This window comes from Prionailurus viverrinus, chromosome B3, assembly GCF_022837055.1.
Source record: "Prionailurus viverrinus isolate Anna chromosome B3, UM_Priviv_1.0, whole genome shotgun sequence".
NCBI lineage: Eukaryota > Metazoa > Chordata > Mammalia > Carnivora > Felidae > Prionailurus > Prionailurus viverrinus.
This window is the reverse complement of record NC_062566.1, coordinates 56,716,413-56,729,100: the sequence shown is the minus strand read 5'-3', so window position 1 is coordinate 56,729,100 and position 12,688 is coordinate 56,716,413. Positions and strand designations below refer to the sequence as shown.

The following is a 12,688-nucleotide window of genomic DNA, read 5'->3' as shown; positions in this document are numbered from 1 at the left end:
CTATGGATACCTCTCTCTTCCATGCGCAGGCCTGCCCCACTCTGGAACCAGCCCCAACTGAAGCAGGAGGTCCCAAGCGGCATAGTCTACTATCTACCAGGGCTTTTTACTGAACCCCACCCCAGATCCCAGCCCGGGGGCTGTGCCAGACCCCTGCAGGGCTCCCCAAGCTTTCCTCACTACCTCCTAAGGTGAGCCTTTTGAGTTGCCAGGCCTCTGCTCAGGGAGGCTGACTCCCCACGCAGCCCCCAGCTCCAGTAGGATTGGCACCAGTAGGACTGGCACCAGTTTCTAACACTGCTTCACTTGGCCTGACTCTGGGTGATGTGCACCTGCCACAGTTCTCCACCCACAGCCTGGCACCTGCTCTCTCACCTCAGCCCTCATGGTGTTCATTGGCTGATGACCAAGGCTCCCGGATGATGGGCTGCCATTGGACACCAGACCTCCGGTGCCCTGACAGGAACTGGCCGGTTCTTGCACCAGGCCCCCATTCTTTCCTCCTTCCACTTTGTCTGGCACTGAGTCAGGACCCTCAGGTACCTTGTTCATGCTTGCAGTCTGCTCTCAGCCTCAACCTCCACTTCCAGAATGTTCTACTGGCCTATTTTGTGAGAGTCTCCTGTTGTGCTGCCTCTGCATGGCCAACCCCTCCTGCCCTTCCATGGACATCCTAAGACAATAACATAGGGTCAGATACTATTGTACGGGCCCTGCCTTTAAGAAGCTTATCAAGTCATAAGGTAAATTATAATCCTTAGAGTCATGGAACATTAAATCTGGAAGGGACCCCCTGTACCTAACTGAACTCCTGGTTCCAGGAAATTCATATGACTTACTCAAGGTCACAGAGCCAGTTAGGAGGTGCAAAGCCGGCACTGGCATTCAACTGTCTCATTCCTGTCCTTACAGACTTAATTGCTTTCTGTGGGTATGAATTAAAAAATGTTACTAAAGGTGTTGGAAATCTGGAATTGAAAATGAACTGTGTCCTATGGGACAACAGTGTGGGAAACTGCGACTTGAGGCTTTTGTTTTGGCTTAAGCCAAAAACTTTGGCTTTTGATTGTCCCTAACTCCCAGGGACACCATGGGAAGGGCATTTAGTCTCCCTCCCCCCCACACACACAAATGCATATATTATGGCACACAACACTATGAACACCACATAGGATGTGGGTGAAGACGGCACTCTTCTGGCAGGATGGCACCTTGTAATTTTCTAAAGACTTTTGGTAAACAGAGGGGACAGCCTGGAGGCTCATTCCTGCCCTTCTGTGTCAAAGAAGTCTTTCCAGATAAACACAGGACTGAGGGCCAGACCAGGCGATGGTCCTGGGGAAGGAGGTGGAAACAGTCTGAAATATTTTCCTCTTTATAATGACAGAAAACTAACTGAGAAGAAGGGGGAAAGGAAAGACAAGAGGGAAGAGAAAGAGGAGAAGGAGAGGCATGATGAGACCTGGGGCTGGAAGGCCAGGTTCACGCCCTGCCACCCCTGCCTCTTGTTGAGCAATGCCAGGTGACTCTAGCCCTCCACCTCAGCTTACTCATGCACAGACTGGAAGTTTTAACTCCTACCTCACAGGGTTGTTGGTATGAGAATCAAAAGAGATCATGGACTTGGATACACCAGAAAGAGGAGTAAAAATGTTGCTTGTTATTGCCTAATGGCCAAAGACCAACAGCTGGAGGGTTCGTAATGCCAGAGAAGGCTTGTGGTTCTTTAGTTCTTACTGAATAATGAATAAACTCTTACTGAGTTATTAATAGTTACTGAAAAGTTAATAAGTTCTATGTATTTGAATAGTAATAGGATGAATCTGGGTCCCAAGAGCTTCATTCACAAGTCAGTGACATTGAACTCTGGTTGGCTTTTGAACATTCTTATGTATAAAACTGGGAAAGCCCCACTTCATCCAATGGTGATGACTGAGGATAGATCAAGTGGATCACAATGTCAGTTTCTTTATGGGCTATAACTCAATGAGCAAAAAGAGATGTCCTTCCCTTTATTATTAAAAAAATTTTTTTTTAACATTTATTCATTTTTGAGGGACAGAGAGAGAAAGTGCATGAATGGGGGAGGAGCAGAGAGAGAGAGGGAGACACAGAACCTGAAGCAGGCTCTGAGCTGTCAATACAGAGCTCCAAGCAGGGCTCAAACTCACAGACCGCGAGATCATGACCTGAGCTGAAGTCAGACGCTTAACCGAATGAGACACCCAGGTGCCCTGAGATGTCCTTCCCTTTAAATATACATGGATTTATATCTAGTTCACATATATACTCTGCTACAATTGCATTAACTGTGTCCAGTGACAAGTGTTCATATATATCCAAGGTGGAGAAGCATGTACTCAGAGTGATATTAGATATATCCATCCTGGGTGTGGAGGGCAACCCCAGGCAGCGAGTGCTGGAAGCTTCCAGTGCTTATGGTCAGTAGGAGTGGAAATCCTCATGGAATTTGGGGAGCAGTTTGGAGGGGAGGATTCAGGCTGGGAGAACATGGTTCCACACTATGTGTAGGTCATACTATGTGACCTCATCTGTTAGCTAACACAACCTGTTGGAGACCTGCATCTTTGTAGGCCCAGCTTAAAACTTGCATAGAGCATTTAACATCAGGGGATCAGCATATTTCAAAATTGGGCTTATGGGGATATAGAAAAAATCAGTTAATGCAGTAGAGACCCAAAAGGTGGACCCATGGGGTAGTAAGACTGTGAGACTGTAAGAGGTAGAAAAAGGCAGCTCTTGGTTCCCATGGAGCAGGGGGTTTGTTAGTCTGTTGCAATCAAAGCTGGCACCCACAGCACCTGATTCTGAACAGCTTAAAGGGGACTCAAGGGGGCCCACCCACTCACTCATTTGAGGTCAACCTTCAAAGACACAGGCTTCCCTACATGGACACAAATACTGACACACATACCCACAGCTGACGGAGCTATTTTTAAAAGTCCCTTGGTAGGCTAAGCATTAGTGGGTCGCCATCGGCCACCGTAGAAGGATTTTCACACCTTAGCCTGGGTCCATTTGGCGAATTTCAAAACATCTAACTTCTCTACAGAAGGAATTGGCAGTGCAGACAGATTGGAAAGCTGGGCCCTGGGTTTTACACGTGACTGGAGAACACGCTTTGAAGACAAAACTAAGTGCCACAGAGCTAGGGTGAACCCTGAAAATCACTGACCTCTCCTTTTCTTTCTCACTTTTAGCTGTTCCTTCCTTAAATGTTTTTTTTGTTGTTGTTGGGTGAAGATCTGTAAAGGGGTGGGAACTTTTCCTACTCTTGGGCAATGTTTATAAAGGGTGGAGTCCTCACTTTTTATTTTTGTTCGTTTATTCCATAAGCATTATTATTTGGGATTTGTTTGCAAGAGTCTAATTTCCCTACTTTGGCTATTTTAATTATAGCTGAATAAAACTGAATTCTATATTTTAAATACTTTTTTGGGCTTTCCCAAAATAGCCCAAAGAATCATGAAATGAGCTTTGATTAGCATTTTAGATTGTAAACAGTCTTCAAAAAAGGATGCATATTGATATCATGAAGATGTGATCTTTGAGGTTAACCAAAAAACCCACTCTAAGGTTTTCTCATTCCTTGAAATAGAGAGTTGTGAAAAAAAAAAAAAATATATATATATATATTAAGAAGAAGCAGGGAAACCATTACATTTCAAGAGATCTTTGGTAAGAGTGCCATTTTTCAATTATTAAAGTGTCCTTTTTAGGACACCTTGAGTTTGATCACTGTGGAACCCAGCAGGACATTAGTGATAACACTTCTTTACTTCTGGATGGGATGTGACGTCTGTTGAATTAAGGTGTTCTATAAATAGATACAGGGCACACCCCAACCCAGATCTGACATCTCTTAGGTGACATCTGAAAACTTATCCTTCGCATGTTTTCAAATTGTCAGCTTGATGAACCCCTAAACTTTGCAGGGTTCCTGTGGATAAACAATTTTATAGAATACACAGAATGGCAGACTAATGCAGAAAGTAAGGACACGATGAGAAATTATAGATGTTGTCCACTCTGCATTTCAGGTAAATGGTTTCCAGACCAAGGAGTCAAACTAACTACGGCTTGAATTTATATTTTACAACTTATGGGCTGTAAGGCCTTGGGCAAGTTACTTCACCTTTCTGAGCTACAGTTCCCTTGCATGAGAAACAAAGATAATGCCCAGCTTTGTGCAGTTATTGGCGGGATCAGATGAAATAACACATGCAATACAAATTGTAGAGCTTCTGGAATACTGCAGACCCTCAGTAAGGTTGGCTTACAAAACCGGATCAAGAGAAATAAAGATCAGTATACCAAAATCAAAGAGCGTTTTCCTGAAATACAAACGCTAAGAAGAGAAAAACTCAGGCGACTGACTCCTTGTCCATTTAGGCAACAAGTTTACAAATGGCCATAAAATCGCAGATGGTGTAAAGCAGATGACATTGGTTAGTGGCTAAGGCCACTGCGTTGAGTTCTGCTTCTTATCTGCCTGAGAGTGTTTCCTGTCCCCCTTCGCAGGATGGTACCGCCCAGCACACTGGCACTGAGAGGCTCAGCCTGGAAACATCCCTACTTCACACATTTTCCTTTATGAAAAGGAACAAGCCAGATACTATTCTTAGGAAGAAAAAAAAGACAAGCTTTTTTCCTAGAAGTAAGCTCAGCAAGTTGACCGCCCCTGCCCCCCACCCCCTGCATCTACACAAGGCTCTCATTATTCCCAGTGTCAGTACAGAGCAGCATTCTGTGGCCACGCTGATCCATTCAGAGGGCCTGATGCTCAAGGAGGGCAGAGAAGTCCCAAGGCACTTGGCACGCCCAGTGAGCTCTTTGCTCTTTATTTATGTGACCGAATACAGCTGCGTCTTGAGTCACTAGGCCTTCAGCAGTGACTGGTAAAATAGAAATGTCCATGGGCATTTATAAATAGTTAAAAAAAATCTTGAAATCTCCAAAGCTATCACATGATATCTCTGCTTTGGTTATAAAATAATGTTGGGTATTGTGTATCCTGAAGTGTAAGTTCAGCTGTATCAGCTGAAGAAGAGAAATATCACATGCTAAGGGGTTACCAAATGGGGAAAAAACAGACTTCCTGCCACTAAGCATTAGGCCCAGGACTAGCACACAAGAGAAACCAGCAAAGCTGCAAATAAGTGGATTTACAAACTGGTTAGCACCACTGCCTTGCAGAACTGGAACAAGGTGGCTGGAGCTCCAGAAAGGAAGCAGCCTGGAAGAAAGGATAAAGAATGGTGGCTCGCGGGTGCACGGTGACTGGGAATCAGCTGGGCGATCCAGGAGTCCGTGTGAGCATGCTCCAGGAGTGATGGCAAGCAGAGAGAAAAAGAGCAGATGGAGGTCCTACATGTGGAGCTGTAGCAACCGGGGAGGCATCTCTTTGGCTATAGAGAGATGCTGCTGGGTGAGCATCCTGGCATGAAGATAGAGGCTGCTGGGCAATGATGAGGAGGCGTTAGAAGGCCAATCGCCTGCCCGCCTGTCACCCTCAGAGAAGGCCTCTTGCCTTTCCTGGCCAAACCCCCTCCTCAGAGCATGGTGTCCACACCTCAATCAGCACACAGCTCACCACTCTGTAATGGGCGGTTTGGGGCCTCCTCTTCTACCATCCAGGCTCCCCAGTCCCGGCCCAGGGGTGCTGAGCAATACAGACTGAATGAGGCAAGGGGTAGTGGATTCTAAAAGGCTGGCCTGCTGGACCCCAAGGCCAGACCAGAAGTCACTCTCTGTGCAACAAGAGGATAAGGGAGGGGACATGGTTTTTTTGCCACCAGAAGACAAAGGGGGAAGTAAACTGGAAGTACCCTGACCAGGGTATGAGTGGATTTGGAGAGGCAGGCCTGTGGACTGGTTTCAGCGGACACGACAAAGGCACAGGGCGAGGCTGAGAGCAGGAGGGCTATCTTTTGGTTCTAGTGTTGTTACTCATGGATTAGATGACTCTGGAGAAATCGTTTATTCTACCTCATCCTTCTAAACTGCAGGAGTGGATAGACCTCTGGCTTCGAAATGTGGCTGGTTATCAGAATCACCTGGGGAGCTTTACACACACACACACACACACACACACACACACACACACACACACACACGCACACACTCACATATACACACACAGACATGCACAGACACACTTGAATCAGAAGCTCCTGGGCAGGGCCTGGGGATTTACATTGCTTAAAGCTCCAGAGTGCTTCTGATGATCATTGAGACTAGACAAACTCTGGGGGCACTTACAGCAGTAGAGGAACAGGATTTTTTTTTTTAAAGCCCCAACATGGGGCTAGAACTCACAGCCATGAGATCAAGACATGAGCTGAGATTAAGAGTCGTACACTTAATCTCAACTGAGCCACTGAGCCACACCAACTGAGCCACTGAGGCGTCCCAAAGGAATATGATTTTATGAAATGTGCACACAACTTTTAAAGAACCGTCTTTTTTTCCATACTTTTTCTTAGAGGAGTCATGTGCTGTTCTCTCTTCAGAGACGTGACAGAATCAATGACAGTACTCGAGGGTGGTTACCAGATGACCACTTACCCTGTTGTGTACCCACCCCTGGGGCTGCTGAAAGGTTCAGCTACAAGGTGGAAGAGCCCAGAGGCCTGGCGGGCATGCTTACAGGCTCCCAGCCAGAATGGGGATGGGGTGCCACCCCCAAAGCAGCACACTCCATGGGCCAGGCTGAATCTAGCTTCCTGCCTGGCTCCAGGCAGTAACATCGGGTTCTGCGCCTTAGACCCAGGGTGACTAATGCTGGCATCTCAGCACCATACTGGTCCCACCAATGCCACCCCTCTGGTTCAGCTGGCTACATTCCCATTGGGCTAAGAAAATAGCAGCTTCCAGGTGGTAAGTGCATGATCCCTCCTGTGTGCTCTGCAAGCCAGGTCACCCTGAATCCTCACAAGCACCCTATGATGTGCTTTTACTGGGTCCATTTTACAGATGAGAAAACAGGTTTGGAAAGGTTGACTCATTTGCCTAAGACCACAGAGTAGGAGCCAGAACCTAAACAGACGTACTGATCTTGAGGCTCCCTTCTTAACCTCTTCTGTGCTCCATTCCTGAGGTCCCCTAGAATGGAACCTCTCCCATCCCCACCTTCCCTCAGAGAGGAGAGAATGGGAAGCATCCCCTGCTGCCCACCGTGTCTCCTTGGCTCACCTTGGCCAGCCTCGCTCGCTTGATGAGGTCATTGAGTTTGCGCACGGCCGCCTTCTGCGGAAGGCTCTGGATGTCTCTGAAGAGGTCCTGGGCCTCGGCCTCGAAGAGCCGGCGGTTATCAGTGTTCTGTAGGGGCTGTGCCCAGAAAGAGCCGATGTAGACTCGAAGAACCTCGGGTGTGTTGATGACCTTGCCCAGGGACCACATGAGGGCCCCGTAGACGCGCATCAGCTGCTGCGTGTCCACTTGGTCGGCCTTGTTCAGTACCACGCGGATCTTGTCATCTTGGCCGCGGAAGGCCTTGATGGCCTCCGAGAACTCGTCTGAGATGTCCAGTTTGTGAGCATCGAACAGCAGGATGATCCTGTCGACTCGCTCTGCAAACCACTGTAGGACCTGGCAGAAGTCATAGCCTAGGTGGAGAGAAGGGCACGTCAGTGTGGCCGACTGCTCAGAAGACGCATTTACTAGCAGAGCTGGGGACTCACTGGTTCTCTGGCAGCTGCCAAGGACAGAGCACTTCTTTCCAAGGAGGCAGTGGAGGCTCCATGGACTGAAAATCACTTCAAATGAGTCCCCTGGGGCTGGATGCATTCAGGAGATAATGCTGAGGACCCTAGGAACCCTTCCCTGGGAAGAAACAGGAACTGAAAAGGTGCTCATGGGCACTTTGATTGGGCATCGCTTACTTCCTTATCTGTCATTTCATTTAGTCCCCACAAGTCTCTCATTTCACCTGGTACAGTCCTGGGGATGAATGGCAAATTTGATCAATGGCTCTGTAAAACCACAGGCCCTGGGTCAAAAGTTCTCCCTTCTACCAAAGTCTCACTTTTCTGAAAGAAGCAGAAATGGTGAAGGAAGAAAACCCGGGGGCCACTTGAGGTCTCATGGGGGGGTCTAGTAAGCACAACAAAAGAAGAATTATCTTCTCCTAAGTTTTTAAGAGTGTTAAGGAGGCCAAAGGTTGGCATGCCCCAAACTTTGACCAGTATTTATCATTTGGACTATTTATATCTTAAGTAAGTTGTAAATATTAAAAAAAAAAAAATCATGTCTCACAGCCATTGTGTGAAATGTCTTTTGCCAATTTCTTTTTAAAAATGGCTAGGCCCACAACAGACTCTGTTTAGTTCGGTTTGGCCATGTGCCAGTATACTCCAAATCGTGCAGCTACATAAACACTCCTCACAGGCCATGGTCAAGGCCTGTTTTGGGCATCTCCCTGGGGAGGCAGAGGCCCATGAAAAGCAAATAAGAGGAGACTAGTGCCACCAGGTTTATTTATTTAAAAAATTTTTTTTTTAATTTAACATTTATTTATTTTTGAGAGACAGAGGGAGATAGAGCATGAGCAAGAGAGGGTCAGAGAGAGAGGGAGACACAAACTCCGAAGCCAGGCTTGGAGCTGTCAGCACAGAGCCTGACACGGGACTTGAACCCACGAACCGGGAGATCATGACCTGAGCTGAAGTCAGACGCTGAACTGACTGAGCCACCCAGGCGTCCCGACCAGGTTTATTTTTAATCTCAGTCTGATTAGCTGTGGACTCAGTCTCAGTGCAGCCCAGTTAAAGCCCAGATGGCAACTTTCCTGACTCCTATTTGGTGCTATCACCCCTTTTAATAGATTTTGAGAACTCCCAAACACACATAAAAGTCTCGAAAACAATATGATGAATGCTGATATACCCAACCCATAACTTTAATAAATTTTGACACTTGGCCTTGTTTGCTTCAGATACTTTAAAGAATTTAAGTCTACTTTATTTATATTACAAAATACTCATACAGCAGTGAGGATGAATTGGATTTTCACTTGTCAACACAGGCCAATCTCCAAAAGACTGGTGAGTAAAAAATCAGGTTTCAAAAGAATGTGTACAGTAGGATAACATTCACTTAAAATGTTAAAAAAACAAAGCAATACTCAAGAGCCAATGGTTACATACTATACAAACATACAAAAATATTAATACCAAATTTGGGATACTGACTGACTCTGAGGGATCTGAGGTAGATAAGAATGTGTCTAGGGAATGATCTATTTTCAAAAATAAAGGGGGCCGATTGACTAAAGTTTCCATAAATTTGAAGAACAGGTGTAAGGGGAGTAGTTGAAGAAAGAAAGGATTCAGACACAATTTTAATAAGGAAAACAAAACATTCAGAAATGCTGAAGCCCCCCGTAGACCCCTCCCCAAGCACATCCCCCAGAGGAAAGCACCGCCCTATATATGGTGTTTATCATCATTACATGTTTGTATATTTCCCGTTTGTGCTTTTCACTTCTCTATTCTGTCTTTCCTGGTGGCACTCCCTGATTCCCTGGGGACAAGGAAGGCAAAGGTAATTGTCAGAATGTGGGCCAGAGTTTATTTTGATCACTATCAGTAGTCAGGTTAGAACAGAGGAAGATCAAAGACCTACTGAACGGGGTCACACTGTAGTATGTAAGGGTTCAGAGTCAAGATTTCACTCTGAGCTCTGTCCCTGCAGGGCCAGAACATAAGGCCTCCCAAAGTGGTTCTGTCATTTGAGACAGACTTGGGTGCCAGAGAGCCCCAAACCCCAGGTAGGAGACCCTCAGCAGGTGAATGATGATGCTATGCCCTGGTAGTCAGGTAAGATGTTTTGGAAGTGACCACTAGAAGGAGCTGCATGTGGACACTGGAGTGGATGCAAGTTGAGTTTTGCTGAACACCCTTCCTATTGGGAGGGGTGGGGTCCCCCGCGCATCACAGAAGCTGAAGGTGTGGCAGACAGTCCCTTGCCCCACTCGTTGGCAGTCTGCGGTACAGGCAGGTGATCTAGAACCAGAGAGTCATCTCCTTCCACCAGAGGGGGGTGTTAAATCTTGACAGAAGGATGCAAAGCCACAGGGAAAATGAGAATTTATTCATGGCAGAGGAGCTGAGTTGACAGTCCAGTGGTGGTGGATTCCTAAGCTAGTTTTCGAGACTAGCTCTCCGACATACCCATTAACTCGGTGAACAACCTGATTTTCTGCAAATTTCCTTTTCTGCCTCAGGTAGCCAGAATTAGCTTCTTTGATTTGCTACCAAAAACCACGGCTGGTGCATAATTTTCTCCACATGTGAGTATTTCTGTTCAGAAATACTCTTACAATCAGTGCCAAGAGAGACTTGCCACTCCCCTCACTGTCACCACTGGCACATGTGTGAATTTAGCCATGGAGACATGCATCTCTTCCTCCAAGGACCGCCGGATTGAGTGGCTGGCCTTGACATTACCACGGATTTAAACTTCCACTTAAATTTGGGCTCCTATAGTTATTTTAAATGTCTTTTTAAAAGACATCACTCCATGAAATAAGTCAGTCAGAGAAGGACAGATATTATATGTTTTCACTCATATATATGTGGATTTTGAGAAACTGAACAGAAGACCATGGGGGAGGGGCGGGGGGGGGAGTTACAGAGAGGGAGGGAGGCAAACCATAAGAGACTCTTAAATACAAACTGAGAACAAACTGAGGGCTGATGTGGGGAGTGGGGTAGAGGGGAAAGTGGGTGATGAGCAATGAGGAGGGCACTTGTTGGGATGAGCACTGGGTGTTGTATGTAAGTGATGAACCATGGGAATCTACCCCCAAAACCAAGAGCACACTTTACATACTGTATATTAGCCAATTTGGCAATAAATTATATTAAAAAAATATAAAGATAATCTTCATTTCGAAAAAAAGAAGAAGGCAAAAATCACACACACAAAATAAAGAAGTCAAAGACATCATTCCAATACTTCATGGAAATAAAAAGTTAGTGGGAATAGAGCTGCCAGATGTAAGTTTACTGTAAGTGAAGCCATTACTCATCTTTGGAGGAATGGCTGCATGGCCACATTTTCTTGTTTTAAAGTAACAAGGAGAGAGGTGCCTGGGTGGCTCAGTCAGTTAAGTGTCCGACTTCAGCTCAGGTCACGATCTCATGGTTGGTGGGTTCAAGCCCCGCGTCGGGCTCTGTGCTGACATCTCAGAGCCTGGAGCCTGCTTCGGATTCTGTGTCTCCCTGTCCCTCTGCCCCTAGCTTGCTTGCACTCTCTCTCTCAAAAATAAATAAACATTAAAAAAATTAAAGTAATGAGGAAAACTTAAGGTACAGGTAGATAGAAATGTATTCTATTAGTCATCATGCAGGTGTAAAAGGATTATTTGTTACATATTAGGGAGTATAATCAAAGGTGAAGAAATCACTAAGTGTCTCAGACACTAAGTGTCACTAAGCAAAGAATTACCACAGCTGGGAGAGGTTGGTCAGCTCATTTTTCTTCCATGCACACTTGTTGTTATTATTATTTTACCATTTTAACCATTTTTAAGTGTACAATTTATTGGCATTAAGCACATTCACATTGCTGTGCAATCCCCGTCTCCAGAAGTCTTCATCTTCCCCAAATGAAACTTAAGTACCCATTAAACATTAACTTCCCTTTCCTCCCTCCCCCCAGCCCTGGCAGCCACCATTCTATCTTGTCTTTATGAATTTGACTACTCTAGGTACCTCATATACCTGGAATCGTACGACATTTGTCTTTTTGTGACTGGTTTATTTCATTTAGCACAATGTCCTCAAGGTCCATCCATGTTGTAGAATTTGTCAGAATTTCTCTCCTTTTTAAGGCTGAATAGGTCTTGCTCAATTATTCTTTGTGATTTAAGATAGGCACCAAGTACCTATCTACCAAAAAGTTCCAGCTGATTTTATTTTACTTTTTAAAAGTTTTCTATTATTTATTTTTACACTTATTTATTTTTGAGAGACAGAGTGTGAGTGGGGGAGGGGCAGAGAGAGAGGGAGACACAAAATCCGAAGCAGACTCCAGGCTCTGAGCTGTCCGCACTGAGCCCGACGCAGGGATCAAATCCACAAACAGTGAGATCATGACCTGAGCCTAAGTCAGATGCTTAACTGACTGAGCCACCCAAGAGCCCCATTCCAGCTGATTTTAAAGAAATGACTTCAAATTAATGATGTCATTTAATCTGCCCGCTGAAGGAAAAGTGACTCAGAAGGATCTATAGATCATTGATTCTCAAGATGTGCTCTTGTATTAGATTCATATAAGGCGCTTGCCAAAGTTTAGACTTGTAGACCCCTCCCTAAAAGCACAGAATCGGAATCTCTGAGGCTGGACTTGGTGATGTACGTTGTGCAAACCCTCCAGATGATTGCCATGTTTGGCGGTTTCAGGACTGAGTACCAAGGCATGGGATGGTACAGCTGTGTCTACATTATTGTTGGTCAGCAAAACACATTTAAAGTAGTTTCTTTTTATTCTAAAAAGGTACCAATAGATGGTTAGATGGTGCATCACAGAATTGAGGAAACATGGAATTTAAATCTGCTTATTTGAAGATGGATTTTTAAATTAAAAAAAATTTTTTTTTTAATGTTTTTATTTATTTTTGAGAGACAGAGTGTGAGCGGGGGAGGAGCAGAGAGAAAGACAC

General features: G+C 45.4%; 1 protein-coding gene across 1 annotated transcript in view; it reads right to left on the bottom strand.

Moving 5' to 3' along the window:
* The window catches only part of EHD4 (EH domain containing 4), an 87,639-nt gene that overhangs the window by 15,551 nt on the left and 59,400 nt on the right, over positions 1-12,688 (bottom strand). The window contains exon 4 of the mRNA XM_047862713.1: positions 7,216-7,628. Coding sequence (XP_047718669.1) covers positions 7,216-7,628 — 413 coding nt within the window. The remainder of the gene's footprint in view (positions 1-7,215; positions 7,629-12,688) is intronic.